The sequence below is a fragment of the Poecilia reticulata genome, linkage group LG19 (genome assembly GCF_000633615.1).
Source record: "Poecilia reticulata strain Guanapo linkage group LG19, Guppy_female_1.0+MT, whole genome shotgun sequence".
Lineage (NCBI taxonomy): Eukaryota > Metazoa > Chordata > Actinopteri > Cyprinodontiformes > Poeciliidae > Poecilia > Poecilia reticulata.
The window spans coordinates 2846720-2859506 of NC_024349.1; the positions used below are offsets into that span (position 1 = coordinate 2846720).

The following is a 12787-nucleotide window of genomic DNA, read 5'->3' on the forward strand; positions in this document are numbered from 1 at the left end:
TGAGCATAATTAAAGCTAAACACAGTGAGATTCCTGCAACAACTACTTGCAGGAATTTGGAACAATACTGAAGGCAAAAAAAGAAAAAAAGAAAAGTTTTTTAAGGGATCTTTATATATCAAATGATGGCAACCATTTTGGTTTAGCGCAGACGTCAGCGCACTGAAAATGTTATTGTGGCTCTGAGCAGAGCAAAAGACAACGAGAAGTTCCAGTCCATTTCTTTAGGTGGATTGGAATGGAAATAATGTGTCGCTACGATAGAGGGAGACACATTGAGATGAGGGAGTATTAGTACCATGATGAGGAAATGGAGGTGTTCTGTACCATTGGCTCTGATGGAAAGGGAACCATTACGGACATGTTTGTGTGTGGGTTTGAGTGTGCACCTCCAGGGTGTTTAAGCAAGTGAGCTAAAAGGAATACTGTGTGTGTGTGTGTGTGTGTGTGCGTGCGTGCGTGCGTGTGTGTTTCTGCACATTTACGAGCATGTCAACCCCTCGTTTCTTGTTTTGATTTTTGTTGTGTTTTTTTTTTCTTCTTCGCAGGGCTACAAGAGGAAAACTGAGGCAGCTAAGAAAGAGTACCTGAAAGCATTGGCCGCGTACCGAGCAAGTCTGGTTTCCAAGGTAACGCTTATGACACACAAGCCCTGGCTAAGGCTGATGATGGATTGGATGGAAAATCCTTGCTAATGGGCTGGGGTGGGGGTGTAGGTGCTCCATGGTTTGAGACTGTGATGTTGAAGAAACTGGAGTGGGGGGGGGTATGCAAAAATAGCAAGCTATATTTGGAACAATACCTGATTTCCATAGGATCCACAGGGAATTATAACATGCATTAAGAATGAAGTATGCAGTGTATGGTAAGGAGGAAGAGGTCACAAAGAGAAAGCACATAAGCATGTCATCGTTCAGGATTGCACTATTAAAAATAATAGTTTTTTCATGTTCTACGCATGCTACCAGATGAATCTTATATATATATATATGTGTATATCCTCATAAAATCTTATCTCACATCAACAGACTAGTCATGCATTAGATCACTGATTTCCTCATCTCATCATCTACAACAGGAAGTACATCACAAAACAACTCGGGCAATGATTGGCTTGCCGCTGCTTCCTTCTCTGACACTCTCCTGCTAATTCAGATCTATGACACACTCTTTGCCCAGTGAACGAAGCTGCGTTGTATACGCCAGCAGAAAAAAGAAAAAAAGCACCGGGATAAAAAGAAGGAAAGCAGGATTGCATTGTTTAGTGCCGCCTTGTATTAACAGCACACACAATATAGTGAGGGGAAGATTCCTTTTGTCATTCCATTTGTTCTGCAGGCAAACAGCCTCATTTCTCTGCCCAGGATCCTGCATATATGTATGCGTGCACATGTGTAGGTGTGTGTGTGCGTGTGTGTGCTCCTCTTCCTTTCCCATCTATCTGTCAAGGAGTCTATTGATCATTACCTCGGCCCTAGCTCTATTCATACAAATGGGCTCCATTACCTTCTAATCAACACTGATGGCTGGAGATGAGCAATCTGACAGCTCATCACTGAGGCCTGCGGAGAGACTGGAGGGAGTGGCGGGGGTGTTGCACCTGCTCACTGTCCTGAAAGCAAAAGGTCAAGTTTTCAGGAATTTGGTGGAGTTCAGCCTTCTCCCTTAAAGCAACGGAGTTCATTTTAGCCCTCTAAATCGTTGGATTACAATCATGAGCATGTGAAGTACGCAAACCACTTAAAACGTCAGAATCACGGATATCGAACAAGTATCACAACCGATTGTCTGATCTCTGGTGCTTGTGAAGCTTTGGTGTGCTGATTCTGATTTTAGTAGATTCAGATTTATCTTTAAACAACAGCATCAAAAATCTTTACTTTTTCTCACCTTCCTACTGTGAGTGTTCATTATATATTTTTTTTTTTATTTTAGGCAAAAAGTCATTGTTAAGCATGTTCTTTCTAAAACATTAAAAAAAAACATTGGACTCTATGGGGCCACATCCTGCCCTTTAGATGTCCTCTGATGACCCTCATGAAGACTCTAAATAATGCATTCATAAATTGTCAATTTTGTGCCCAAATTCAAATAGGCTGCATTTATTTTTCAAAAATCACCTTTTATTTTGAAGGTGACACCTCTTGCTTGATATGCAAGCACCCTTCTAGTGTCCTCAAGCAGGGAGCTATCATAAACATGCTCAGCAATGATAGAGATGCAAGTTAGTGTAAAAAAAAATTCAATTTATATTTAAATAATGTGGAGGTTTTTTAAGTGCTTAAGGCATTGATTCAATATTAAAAGTTAAAGTAGTATAACGAGGTTATGTGAAACATTGTAAGATTCGTCCTCAGGAATTACAACTTTAAAACTTCAATAATCAGATGAAATAAACTGTGACACATAAGACATTGCTTATGTCTGGTAATAATTTCTTTATAAGGGTCAATGGACAAAGTTTTGGCTGTGTGGATGCAAATGGCATAAGATTTGTATATTTGTATATTTAGGAGTTATTTTTTATTCTTTTTGCTAGTTTGTGTTCAAATCCCTTAAAATTTCATGAGCTGTTGTTTTCCACTGGGTGAATGTATTTTTTTTATCTACTGGGAAGCTACTGATTTATTTATACTGAATGGGGGGAAAAAAACAAATTATGTATGTTTTTTCTGACAAAAGACAAAATTTAACCTCTAAACAGGCATTTAACAGGCAGGAATTTTCTAATATCAGAAAATTGCTGAATATCTGTTATGTTTATTGAGGATTGAAAGTAATAATATTTCCAAAATAAAATTGTAAAAAAAAAACTGTTATGGCATAAAACTACGACAATCTTTAAAAATGTATTTTTTGTCTCTGAGCTTGGGGGTAAAGGTTCCCCAAGTGTTACACAATGTTATGAATATAATGATTCAGTAAAGAGAATCACATTTTATTGTTCAGCTGCAGAAGGCATTGTTGCCAGAACATTATATAATGTATATTTACTTTTTTTAAATTTTTTTTTATCAAAAATGTGCTGGGAAAAAATGTGTTCAGTCAATAGTCTGCCCTCTGATATTAGTTGTAGTTTCTTTGTATGTCCTCACTGAAAAGTTCAGAATGGTTTCCAAATGGCTGCCACCATTTTCAAATTCAACATGTTTCATTGCTGAGAAAAGCTTGAAGCTTAGAAGCATGAAGCAGAGCAAGCTTTGTGTTTTTTGCACCTCTACACAAATACACATTTTTAGTTGAAAGCTGAATTTTCCACCTGATGCTGGTTTTTCATTTGTCTCTGTCATCGCCTCCACTTTTCAGCACCTAAACTAATGCTTATTTATTTTTTTGTTCCGCAGACATACAATGATCCTGAACCAAAAAGTGCCCAGCAGACCAGCCAATCCTCTCACCTGCTGCCCCCCAAACAGCCCCTGTACAGCGTGCCCCCTCAGTCTTCTTCACCCTACCTGGGCCCCCCGGGCTCCTTCCCGCTCTCCGAGCTCCAGAGCTACGGTGGGCCGCCGCGCCACGCCCTGGGCCCGACCCTCAGCCAGTCCCAGATGCTCCCGCCCAGCATGAGTGCCTCTCCCCCAGCACCCTTCCAGATCAGCCCGCCTCTGCACCCGCACGCCCAGCTCTCCTTACATCTGAATCAGCCAATCCGCATGCAACAGTCGCAGCCAATCATCTCACACCAAATGGGGCTCCAGGCGCCTCTGCATTCCCCTCCGCTCAGCCAACAGGTTGGTGCAGTCGTCAATAAAACTTTGTCCCGTTTATTGAATTTGTGTAATTACGTAGAGATTTTTGCTAATTACTGTTACACAAACATGTGTATTATGCCAAAAATTGGGAATATGCCGTCGACTTTGATTTTCTTAATAATTTAGGCCAAACCAACTAATTATGTAACGGTCTCAGTCGATAAAATCTCCAGTCCAGGAGCAGATTGTGAGAACTATTTTAACCAAGCAATAAGAGCAAATGGAGGGAGGAAAATGGACATTTTCCTCTCAGCAGCAGCCGACATAGACCACTGACATCGTTTGGCCTCATAACAGATCATGGCTCAGCACACCCTGATGGCTGGCCATCGCAAAAGCTTGGCTGGTATAACCTTTCCTCCTCCTCCTCTGCAGGGATTCTCCCATCTTCAGGCTGATTACCAGAACAGCGTCGGGGGCTCGCAGTCCCCAGGGGCACCCAATCCAGTGCATGGGCAGAACCCCGACTGGGATGGCGAGTACTGCAACAGGGAATGTGGACCCAACCACTGCGGGTAAGCTCATAACACCAGTTAACACATAGCACCAGGTTTTTTTTTTTTTTCAAGATAAAATGCTTCGACTCTGCTGCACTTCATGACGTCTGGCTGTTGAGAATACTAAGCAGCTCTCTGAGAGCTCCTCATTTTCCAAGTGATCTACATTAAACCATTTCGCTTCACACTCTGACACTCAGACAGTGTTAATCATAAAAAGCAATTTACCTGCTAAAGAAAAGCATCTTCTTGAAATTGAAATGAGCAACGCAGCACAAGAACAATGCTATTACTGAGCTCGGAAAAAGAGCCGACATCCAATTATGTGTCGCTCCACATACATTGCTTTATTGAATAAAGTGAATATTTTTTCAGACAGTCACCAAGTAAAAAATTTTGTGTCACGTTTAAAAACAATATTGTGTTGCTACTTTGAACTTTGAAGAGGACATGCAGACGCAGACAAATTTGTTGCCATTTCTGGTAAAGATGTGTCCGGAAAAATAACATGAACATTTTTTTTTTTTTTTTAAATCTCCAAACTCATTGTTGAAAGACTGCAGCGAAGAATGGCATCTTGCTGCTGTTTTCTACTGGATTTCTATTTTAAATCTTTTGATATATTAAACAATTTATGACGCTAAGGCAATCTTAAGTTCTCCAAGGTCGATGGAAGAGAACAAAGCTGTATTTTTGCACACATTCAACCTTTTGTTTTATGCCGGAATGTGAGTCTCATCTGAAAACGGCGCCTGGTTCCAGCTCGACTTAGCAAAGTTTTCTTTTGTGATGGAAAAAAAAGACTCTCGTCTGCCATTACTCCTATGCATCTATTTAGATTTTAAATGGGGTCTAATTTCTACTATGAGGACTGCAAAATCCACTCTTTGCTGCAGTTGTTTAAAAGTGTGTTCGGAGATCTTACCTCCTTTGCAATCCTGCGTGTTATTCATGGTGGCAAAATAAAGAGGGATTTTCATCCAGCACAGCGGAAAGCACCTAAAATAGTCAGCTGTGTCAGATTATTATGAGTTACTAATTAACTTTAAAAAGGTAAAAATATATATATATTAAAAAGAAAACAAAAACATAAAAGTTACTTTTATTTTGCAGGAATTGTTAGAGGTTCCATCAAGTATGCCACGTTTGACTTAATTTCTTATGGTAATTTGGGTTCGTGCTCATCTTTACAAATGGATGCAAACAAATTTGTTTACATCCATGCTGTCTGCTTTATTTAGAGCCGATTCATCTGGATCCGAAACAGGTTGGGTTAAATCCTGTTTGAGGCTCTTTGAAGAGGACTGAGTTTTTTTGCTTTAAACCTTCTCTTCAAGTGTCAGATCTCTGTAGTTTGGGACTCTCAGAAGGTTCTAAATTACTCCTAGTTTGTCAGTAAAGATACCTGGAGAATAGACTCCAGATCTGACATTTCAAATACCAACTGATCTGCAAATTTTGAATCCGTGCCTTTTGATGTCTGTTGTCTGTCGTCAGCTTTCATGTTTGTTTTGGAGCCGCTCCCCAGGCCTTCATTGGAAAGAAAACAGGCCTTCATTGAAAAGGGGGGGCAAAACAAAACAAAACAAAACAAAAAAAAAAACAGATTTCCCTGGTGAAATGTTATGTAGAATAAACAGTTATGTTTTGCTAACAGACCTCTGTTCAGATATATTTTGTCACACATTTATACAGCTCTTGTTTTCTTCATCAGCAGTGGCATGGGAGCCCGGGACAAGCCTCTCTACCTCACTTGAAGTTATATGACCTCCACATGTCAGACTCCAGAGAGCTTTCTAACATAACAACAGCATCATTGATGTATCTGCTTTTTATTCATTTTGTTTTTTCCTTTTTCTTCTTCCTCTTCTTCTTCTTCTTCTTCTTTTTCTTCTGATGGATTTTGAAAATCCCAAAGACTGCTACAGTACCACCTTTTTGCCAAGCACTTAATCGGCCACAAGCCCAAGGCACTTCCTTTGCTTTCTCCCCCCCCCCCCCCCCCCCCAAACCCCTTTTTTTTTTTTTTCCCCCCCCCCCCCCCCCCCCCCCCCCCCCCCCCCCCCCCCCCCCCCCCCCCCCCCCCCCCCCCCCCCCCCCCCCCCCCCCCCCCCCCCCCCCCCCTCCCCCCGCCTGGTCTGTGAACATTGTTTTTGGAGGTGGCGGTGAGCTTAAAGCTCATGCCGGCATACTGGAAATGAGGGCCAAAAATGTCCTCTCATCTTGTTTTGATTTTTTTTTTTTTTTTTGCTAAATCGCTTTCCTTTTCTCTCACTTCCTCTCTGTTTGCCATGAACTATCCTTATTATGAAGATGAAATGCTTAAAGCATACTCAAAGGTAGAAAATGTAACGCAGGAAAATAGAATATAGTTGCTTCATGAGGGGTGGACGTACTTCAGGACTTTCTGAAACACCCCCGGCTGAAGGGAAAGCAACATTTTAATGAAGGTGTCGTCGAGAATACATAAGCCGTTTGTAAATCATTGCTCCGCTTACTAAAGGACTTTATTTCCTTTGTCACAGAGTGATTGTAAATATCACCAAAATGGAACCCTCTCGTGTGTGTATTGAGCTGGAGTCCCTCTGCCTTTTTTTTTTTTTTTTCTAGACAAAAAACCTCTCTTTTGTTTGGTTATGTGATTTTTCTGTGCGGGCGGATTCAGTGAGAGGCCACACACATTAAAGCTCAAGTCGACGCTATGTTCATGTCTCTCCAAAAAAAAAGTAAAAGCAGGAAATGCGAAGGCTGAAAACTGTTTGGTGTCTTCGTCGGCCGAGCGGAACTCCTTTAGAGGACGTCACTCTGCTTGCACGGCCTCAGGACGTTACGGGGTTAACGATTAAACCAGTCCCCGTCTAGCTCCTCCTACTCTTGTCAATAAGGTCCGCCTCCTTTGCCTATAGCCCCACCTTCCATCCTTTTAGTCTCACATCACTTGTACAGGTGAAGTAAAAAAGAAAAAAAAATATGTTGCTAAATGTGAAATGTTACTAAAGAAAAAAAAACATAACAGTGGGTTTTCAAGTTTTTGACTAGTTTCCTTAGGTGTTTTAGAATTGTGTTAAACTTTTCCATCTTTCTCTTTTCTTTGTTTTTGTTTTTTTTGTGTGTGTGTGTGTGTGTGTGTGTGGAAAACATTTTCAAGATATCTCATTTTAATTTTCACTGTAGCAGGATTTGCTTTTCAGGTCATCGGGGGTAGATATTTTAATTTTTGTGTACAAACCTGCCAAACGTTTTTCTTTAATTTGTAAAGCCAGTGACGAAAGAGCCCCATTTTGTTCTGTCGGATACCATAATGTTTTATAATTTGGTCATTTTATTTAATTCTTTGCAGGTTTTACATGTATTTATGGACAATATGAAGTAACATTTTGGCCTATTTTGCATCAGGGTGCATTATATTATTATTATTACTATTAATATTATTACTATTATTATTATTGAACCAACAACTTTATTTTTAGAATAATAAATATTTTCTGAATTTGTCGTTGGTACACTTCTCACATACATGTACCAACATTAGCTTCATTTTTGTGTCACAAATACTTCTTTTTTGTTTTGTTTTCCTTTGTCTGTAATAAAATGTTTAAAGTGGAAAAGTGGATTTTCATGTCTCTTATTTTCATCATCTCACATTATTGCATCTTAAAAAAATTAATTTGTTCTTATGGCAAGCAGTCGGAGATCTGCAGTCGCCTGTGAACATCGTTTTGCCCATAACCCGACACCACCACCACCGCCCCCCCAGTGCTCCTCTCCATGCGTGTATCCGAGGTTAATTAGGAGGATTATCTTTGATGTTGCAGAAGTTACTGTAGCTGCTGTCACGTGGCTCATTAGTTGCAGTTTTTAGGCTTTACTTAATGCACTTTGACCTTTTTAATGTCTTGTTTATCTTTTTTTCCCTTTAATTCTGGGTAGATTGATTTTTGTTTACTCTACATGCAGGATAGATCAATATAGTTCTAGCAGGTCATATATATTCTACCAGCTGACCATGTTTTTCTTCTTCTTTTTCTTCTTCTTCTTCTGCTAAAGGTGTGATGATGAAACTCTGGGTTACTGATGCAGTACACAGCCTTACAGAGAACTACTTTGGTAGAAAAAAAAAAAGCAGCTGCCTTTTAGTTTTGAATTTCACAGTTGGATTAAAGGTAGAATAGAAATGGAATCTATCATCCCTACCCCCCCTCAAAACATGCACCACCTTCTTCCCCGCTGAATGTACGTCTACGCCGAGGATGACGATGATGATGATGATGCAGTGCCCCCCAGAGGTGATTTATAGACAGTTTCATAGAGGGAGTTTTGCATGCCAGAAAGTAAAATTAGAATGATAAATTTGTATGTATTTTATTTGAATGCTCTGTAATTCTAAGGTCAAATTGAATGGAATGTGAGGAAAAAAACAAATGGTTTTAAAAGGTTTTTGCCAATAAGAAAACCACATTTTGCTGCTGAAAACAATTTAAGCCATGTCTCAACCAGCATTTCAAATCCACTGCTTTGATCTATATCATTCCTTAGCTCTGGCTGTACAGTTAGCTAGTTGTCTTGCAAATAGGTAAACATCTATTTAGCCGGTTATCCTGGAAGTAAAATTTTTCCTACATCTGGCCGTATCTGGGCTTCTTACGCATTTGCTGTTTGTTGGCTTGTGGTCGAGTTGCAAACCAGCCTTTAATGGCTTTCTTTTAACAATGATGTCCTGTCTTCTCCGTCATTCATAATGGCCAGATTTGCAGAATGCAAAGCAGATAAATATCCTTTCGACACAGTCTCCTACCAGAGCTGTCAATATTTGCTGATCCTCCAGAGAAACCTGAGGTTCTCGTTTGATTTGCTAATTATTACTTGCCTTCCCTGGTCCATCAGTTTAGATTTCTGACCATTTTTTGGTAGGTCTGCACTGAAAATGTGCAATATTTTGAATTGTAATTGTCTTCATAACAACAATTGTTTTATAGGGTATCACTGTATGTTAAGGAATACAAATTGACCATAAACTTACCGCCAATGAATATACATTTTAGTGGAATATTAACTTTTAATCAGTCGTTATCGGATATTTTCTAATATCTTATTACTGCTGACCCAGTTGAGTTTTTATCAAAGTAGTCCACTAATAACGGTTTGGAAATTGTAAGTGAAAAAGGTTGCTGCTTTGATCAATATGTAGCATGAATAAGAATTTTTCATGCTACGTGTTTTTCAGCTTTCATAAAGTGTTACTAAGATAAGGTGCTTCCCAAAACAACAACCACAAACAAGCGCTTGGATGAAATGTTGGGTAGGATATTAGTGTTTCAAGTGCATTGCATGCAAAATCTACATTCCAATCATATATTTGGCTTGTTGGGTGGATTTTATATGCCCTTTATGACCTTAATGAATGTGTATTTTTATTGGGTGAACCCAATCTGTCTTACACTGTTGTGGAACAAAAAGTTATTTCGCTGCGTGATCCGATATCCCAACGTTATATTGAACTGAATTATGTAAAAACCATTTAGGTTGTAAGCAATGAGTGAGAAGACAGGGTCAGTGTGTAGAATGCCCATATTAATTTGACTCTATCGCCATCTGCTGGTAAAGTTAAATAATTACAACAATTACAGTATGACCATTTTCTTCCCCAAAACTAATACACCGGACTAATTTTAGTGTTTTACCAATGTCTGAAAAGCAAAAATGCTTCTTTTTTTAATTTACATAAAAAGTTTGAGTTTTTTATATGCTAATTTGTTACAGACTACTTTGCATGGTTATGAACAATGTTTGCTACATTGCGTGTCAACAATACTAATTATTAGTGTCTTAAACAGACAGGAAGCTTTCTGATAACTTAAAGTGAAATCTGAAAATCACACAGACAGGCAGTTTATGCCATGGCATCCTAATCTGAGCAATCCTAACTTTAACTACTTTCTTTTGCAAAGATTTAATCCCAATAAGATTAAATATTAATAACTTAACTACACTGTGTATTTTATAAAAGTGTTACAAAATATTATATAAAATGTTACTTTCCTTAGCTTTCCTACTCAAAATATATCACCCCAGTCAAACAATATTAGTTTTTTTTTCTTCTCGGTTTTTGCCTGTCCAATCTCCCATCACTAATATTGCATCCACCAGCTCTGATACTGTTTCCATCTGCAGCCTTCAGAGGCTTTCATTTCCTCCTCAGACAGATACGAACTCCCCAGACGGCCCAGGTTTCAGTGGCTCCATTGTCAGAAAGCCAACAGGCACAACAAGACAAACAGGAAAAAGATGGGCTTTTCATCGAGATCACTACCCAGCCACTTGATGGCTCGGCAGATAACAACACTGAACAGCATTTTGAGAAAATTGCCCCGTGATATCCTCATTTGGATCAAAGCTGTTCTTGTGTTCGGAGGTAGCCTGCTCTGTCTGAAACGGCAGACTGCAGTGAGTCCGCAGCCGGCCTTTTGTTCACTGATGCTAACATGTCTGAGTTCTGCATTTATTCACGCAGCCCAGTGACTTAAATAATTTTTCTGGAAGGAAAGCTGTTAAATGTTCATCGTTTTGTTATACAGAACACAGGCAATTCAAACATTGAAGAAAATACTTTTATTGTTACATGTACCTGCCATGGTCACTGAGATACAACAGATATAATAGGTACTCTCACTTTTAAGATTAAAAATACACGTTTTCTTTTTTTTTTTTCATGACATTTTACCTGGCAAATGTGATTACGTAATATAGTAATGTTTTATACATATACAGTATTGTGTGCACAACATAAAACATATGATGAGGCTTACAGAACGAATCCATCCTCATTTGAGGTCGATCGATAAAGAGGGAATCCATATTTAACCTTTGTGCTATTTTTTGGTGTGCTCATTGCTGTTATGGACGTGGCATGAGTGTGAAATGTTTTTATGTACTATAATAATTATATTAAGTGTCTGTTGATTTTATAAAAAAAAAAGAAGAAAGAAATTGAATTACTATTACAACAAAAAAGATAAGTAGAGAATAAAAGAAATTCTCAAGAAATTCTAAGACTTACTGGAATAAAAATGCTGGTAAAATGGCACACATTTCCCTGTTTTTCGTTCCTTCAGCCATTGTGTATTGAAATATCAGAATTCAGAGTAAATTTTTAAAACTTTTTTTTATGCAGGACTCAGTTTTTCCTGCTTCAGGGAATGCTCTCTCTCTCTCTCTCTCTCTCTCTCTCTCTCTCTCTCTCTCTCTCTCTCTCTCTCTCTTTCTCTCTCTTTGGGTTTTTGTGGGGGCTGCGTCTCTGGCTTCATTAAACATTCAGTTTGGTCTGAGAGTGTCACAAAAAACATTAAATATCAGCATTGACAAGGCTGGCACAAATGACAAAAACGTCCAATGCAAACACTAACACAACCACTACAGAGCTATCTGGTCCGTCCTTTCTGCTACTAGTGCTTTACAACAACAGAAGCTGGTTTCTCTATCATCTTTTTATAATTACAGTGGAGGAGTAGAAATCATAGAAAATCATAAAAAACAGACTACCCTAATAGAAGTTCTCCTACTACAAAATATATTGAAAATCTTGTTTTATTGTGTGTCTAGAAACTGTGCTTTAAAATAAGTTACTGAGTCATTGTAGGAATGATTGCAAAATGCTGTTTCAATCAAAAGCTGCTTAACATAAATGTTAATATGGGTGAAATGCTGTGCTGCCAATAGTCCTCTTTAAATAGTGACATCGTACAGTGGCTTTGAAAAGTGCAAACAGCTCTGCTAAAATTATTATTTTTTTATATTTAATGTAAAATATCCTGCAGCGCTCTACTGGAAAACAAATAAAAAAGAAAATAAAGCTACAATAACCTGGTTGCCCAAATGTAAACAACCCCAAACTTAGACTTTGCTGAAGAACCTTTAAAGGTGTTAAAATTTTGAAGCTGCTGTATTAGGATCTCATTGCAGAAAATAATGGACAATTTATAGGGGTGTGTTGTAAAGCTGCACAATATATTGGAGTCCCGGTTGTTATCAAAGTATCAATATGTGCAATACTGCAACTTCAAAATGTTGTTTTGATGCAATGATGGGTGGTCTAGGTGAGCAGGATACAGACGACACTGCTCACCAATAACCTATCTGGACAATTTGACAGGCTGTTGCCAGTGTTGTAGTACTCGAAATCGGTCTTGGTCTCGAGACCATTTTTTGATGGTCTCGGTCTGGTCTCGGACTCGGGCGCTGAGTACTCGGCATTTTATTTCAAGACCAGTCGAGACTGCAACTGTGAAAATATCACTAAGTGTACAGCAAACTGTCCAGTTTATTTGTTAACATCTTTGTTTTCAGTGGATGCAAAACGCACCAATTAAAATCCAAGCAATAACGTGTTTCTGTTACTCCCCCTCCCCCACCTTTCACTCGCACGCGACTCTGAGACAAGCGCAGTGGTTTCCTCTGAGCGGCAGAAGATGTCGGTCTAATCGTCAGAAATAGAATTGCACTGCATAAATTATAAGAAATCCGATGGCCACAGCCAACTCA

General features: G+C 39.0%; 1 protein-coding gene across 3 annotated transcripts in view; it reads left to right on the top strand.

The window, feature by feature from the left end:
- The window catches only part of LOC103481161 (TOX high mobility group box family member 2-like), a 100482-nt gene extending 94236 nt beyond the window's left edge, over positions 1–6246 (top strand). For 2 of the 3 annotated variants that reach the window (XM_008436461.2, XM_008436459.2), the window contains 4 exons: positions 549–629; positions 3345–3731; positions 4128–4267; positions 5964–6246. In XM_008436461.2, the coding sequence (XP_008434683.1) occupies positions 549–629; positions 3345–3731; positions 4128–4267; positions 5964–6006 (651 nt within the window). In that variant the 3' untranslated portion in view covers positions 6007–6246. The remainder of the gene's footprint in view (positions 1–548; positions 630–3344; positions 3732–4127; positions 4268–5963) is intronic. The other variant, XM_008436460.2, reaches the window with a different exon arrangement.
- The last annotated feature ends 6541 nt before the right edge of the window (positions 6247–12787 follow it).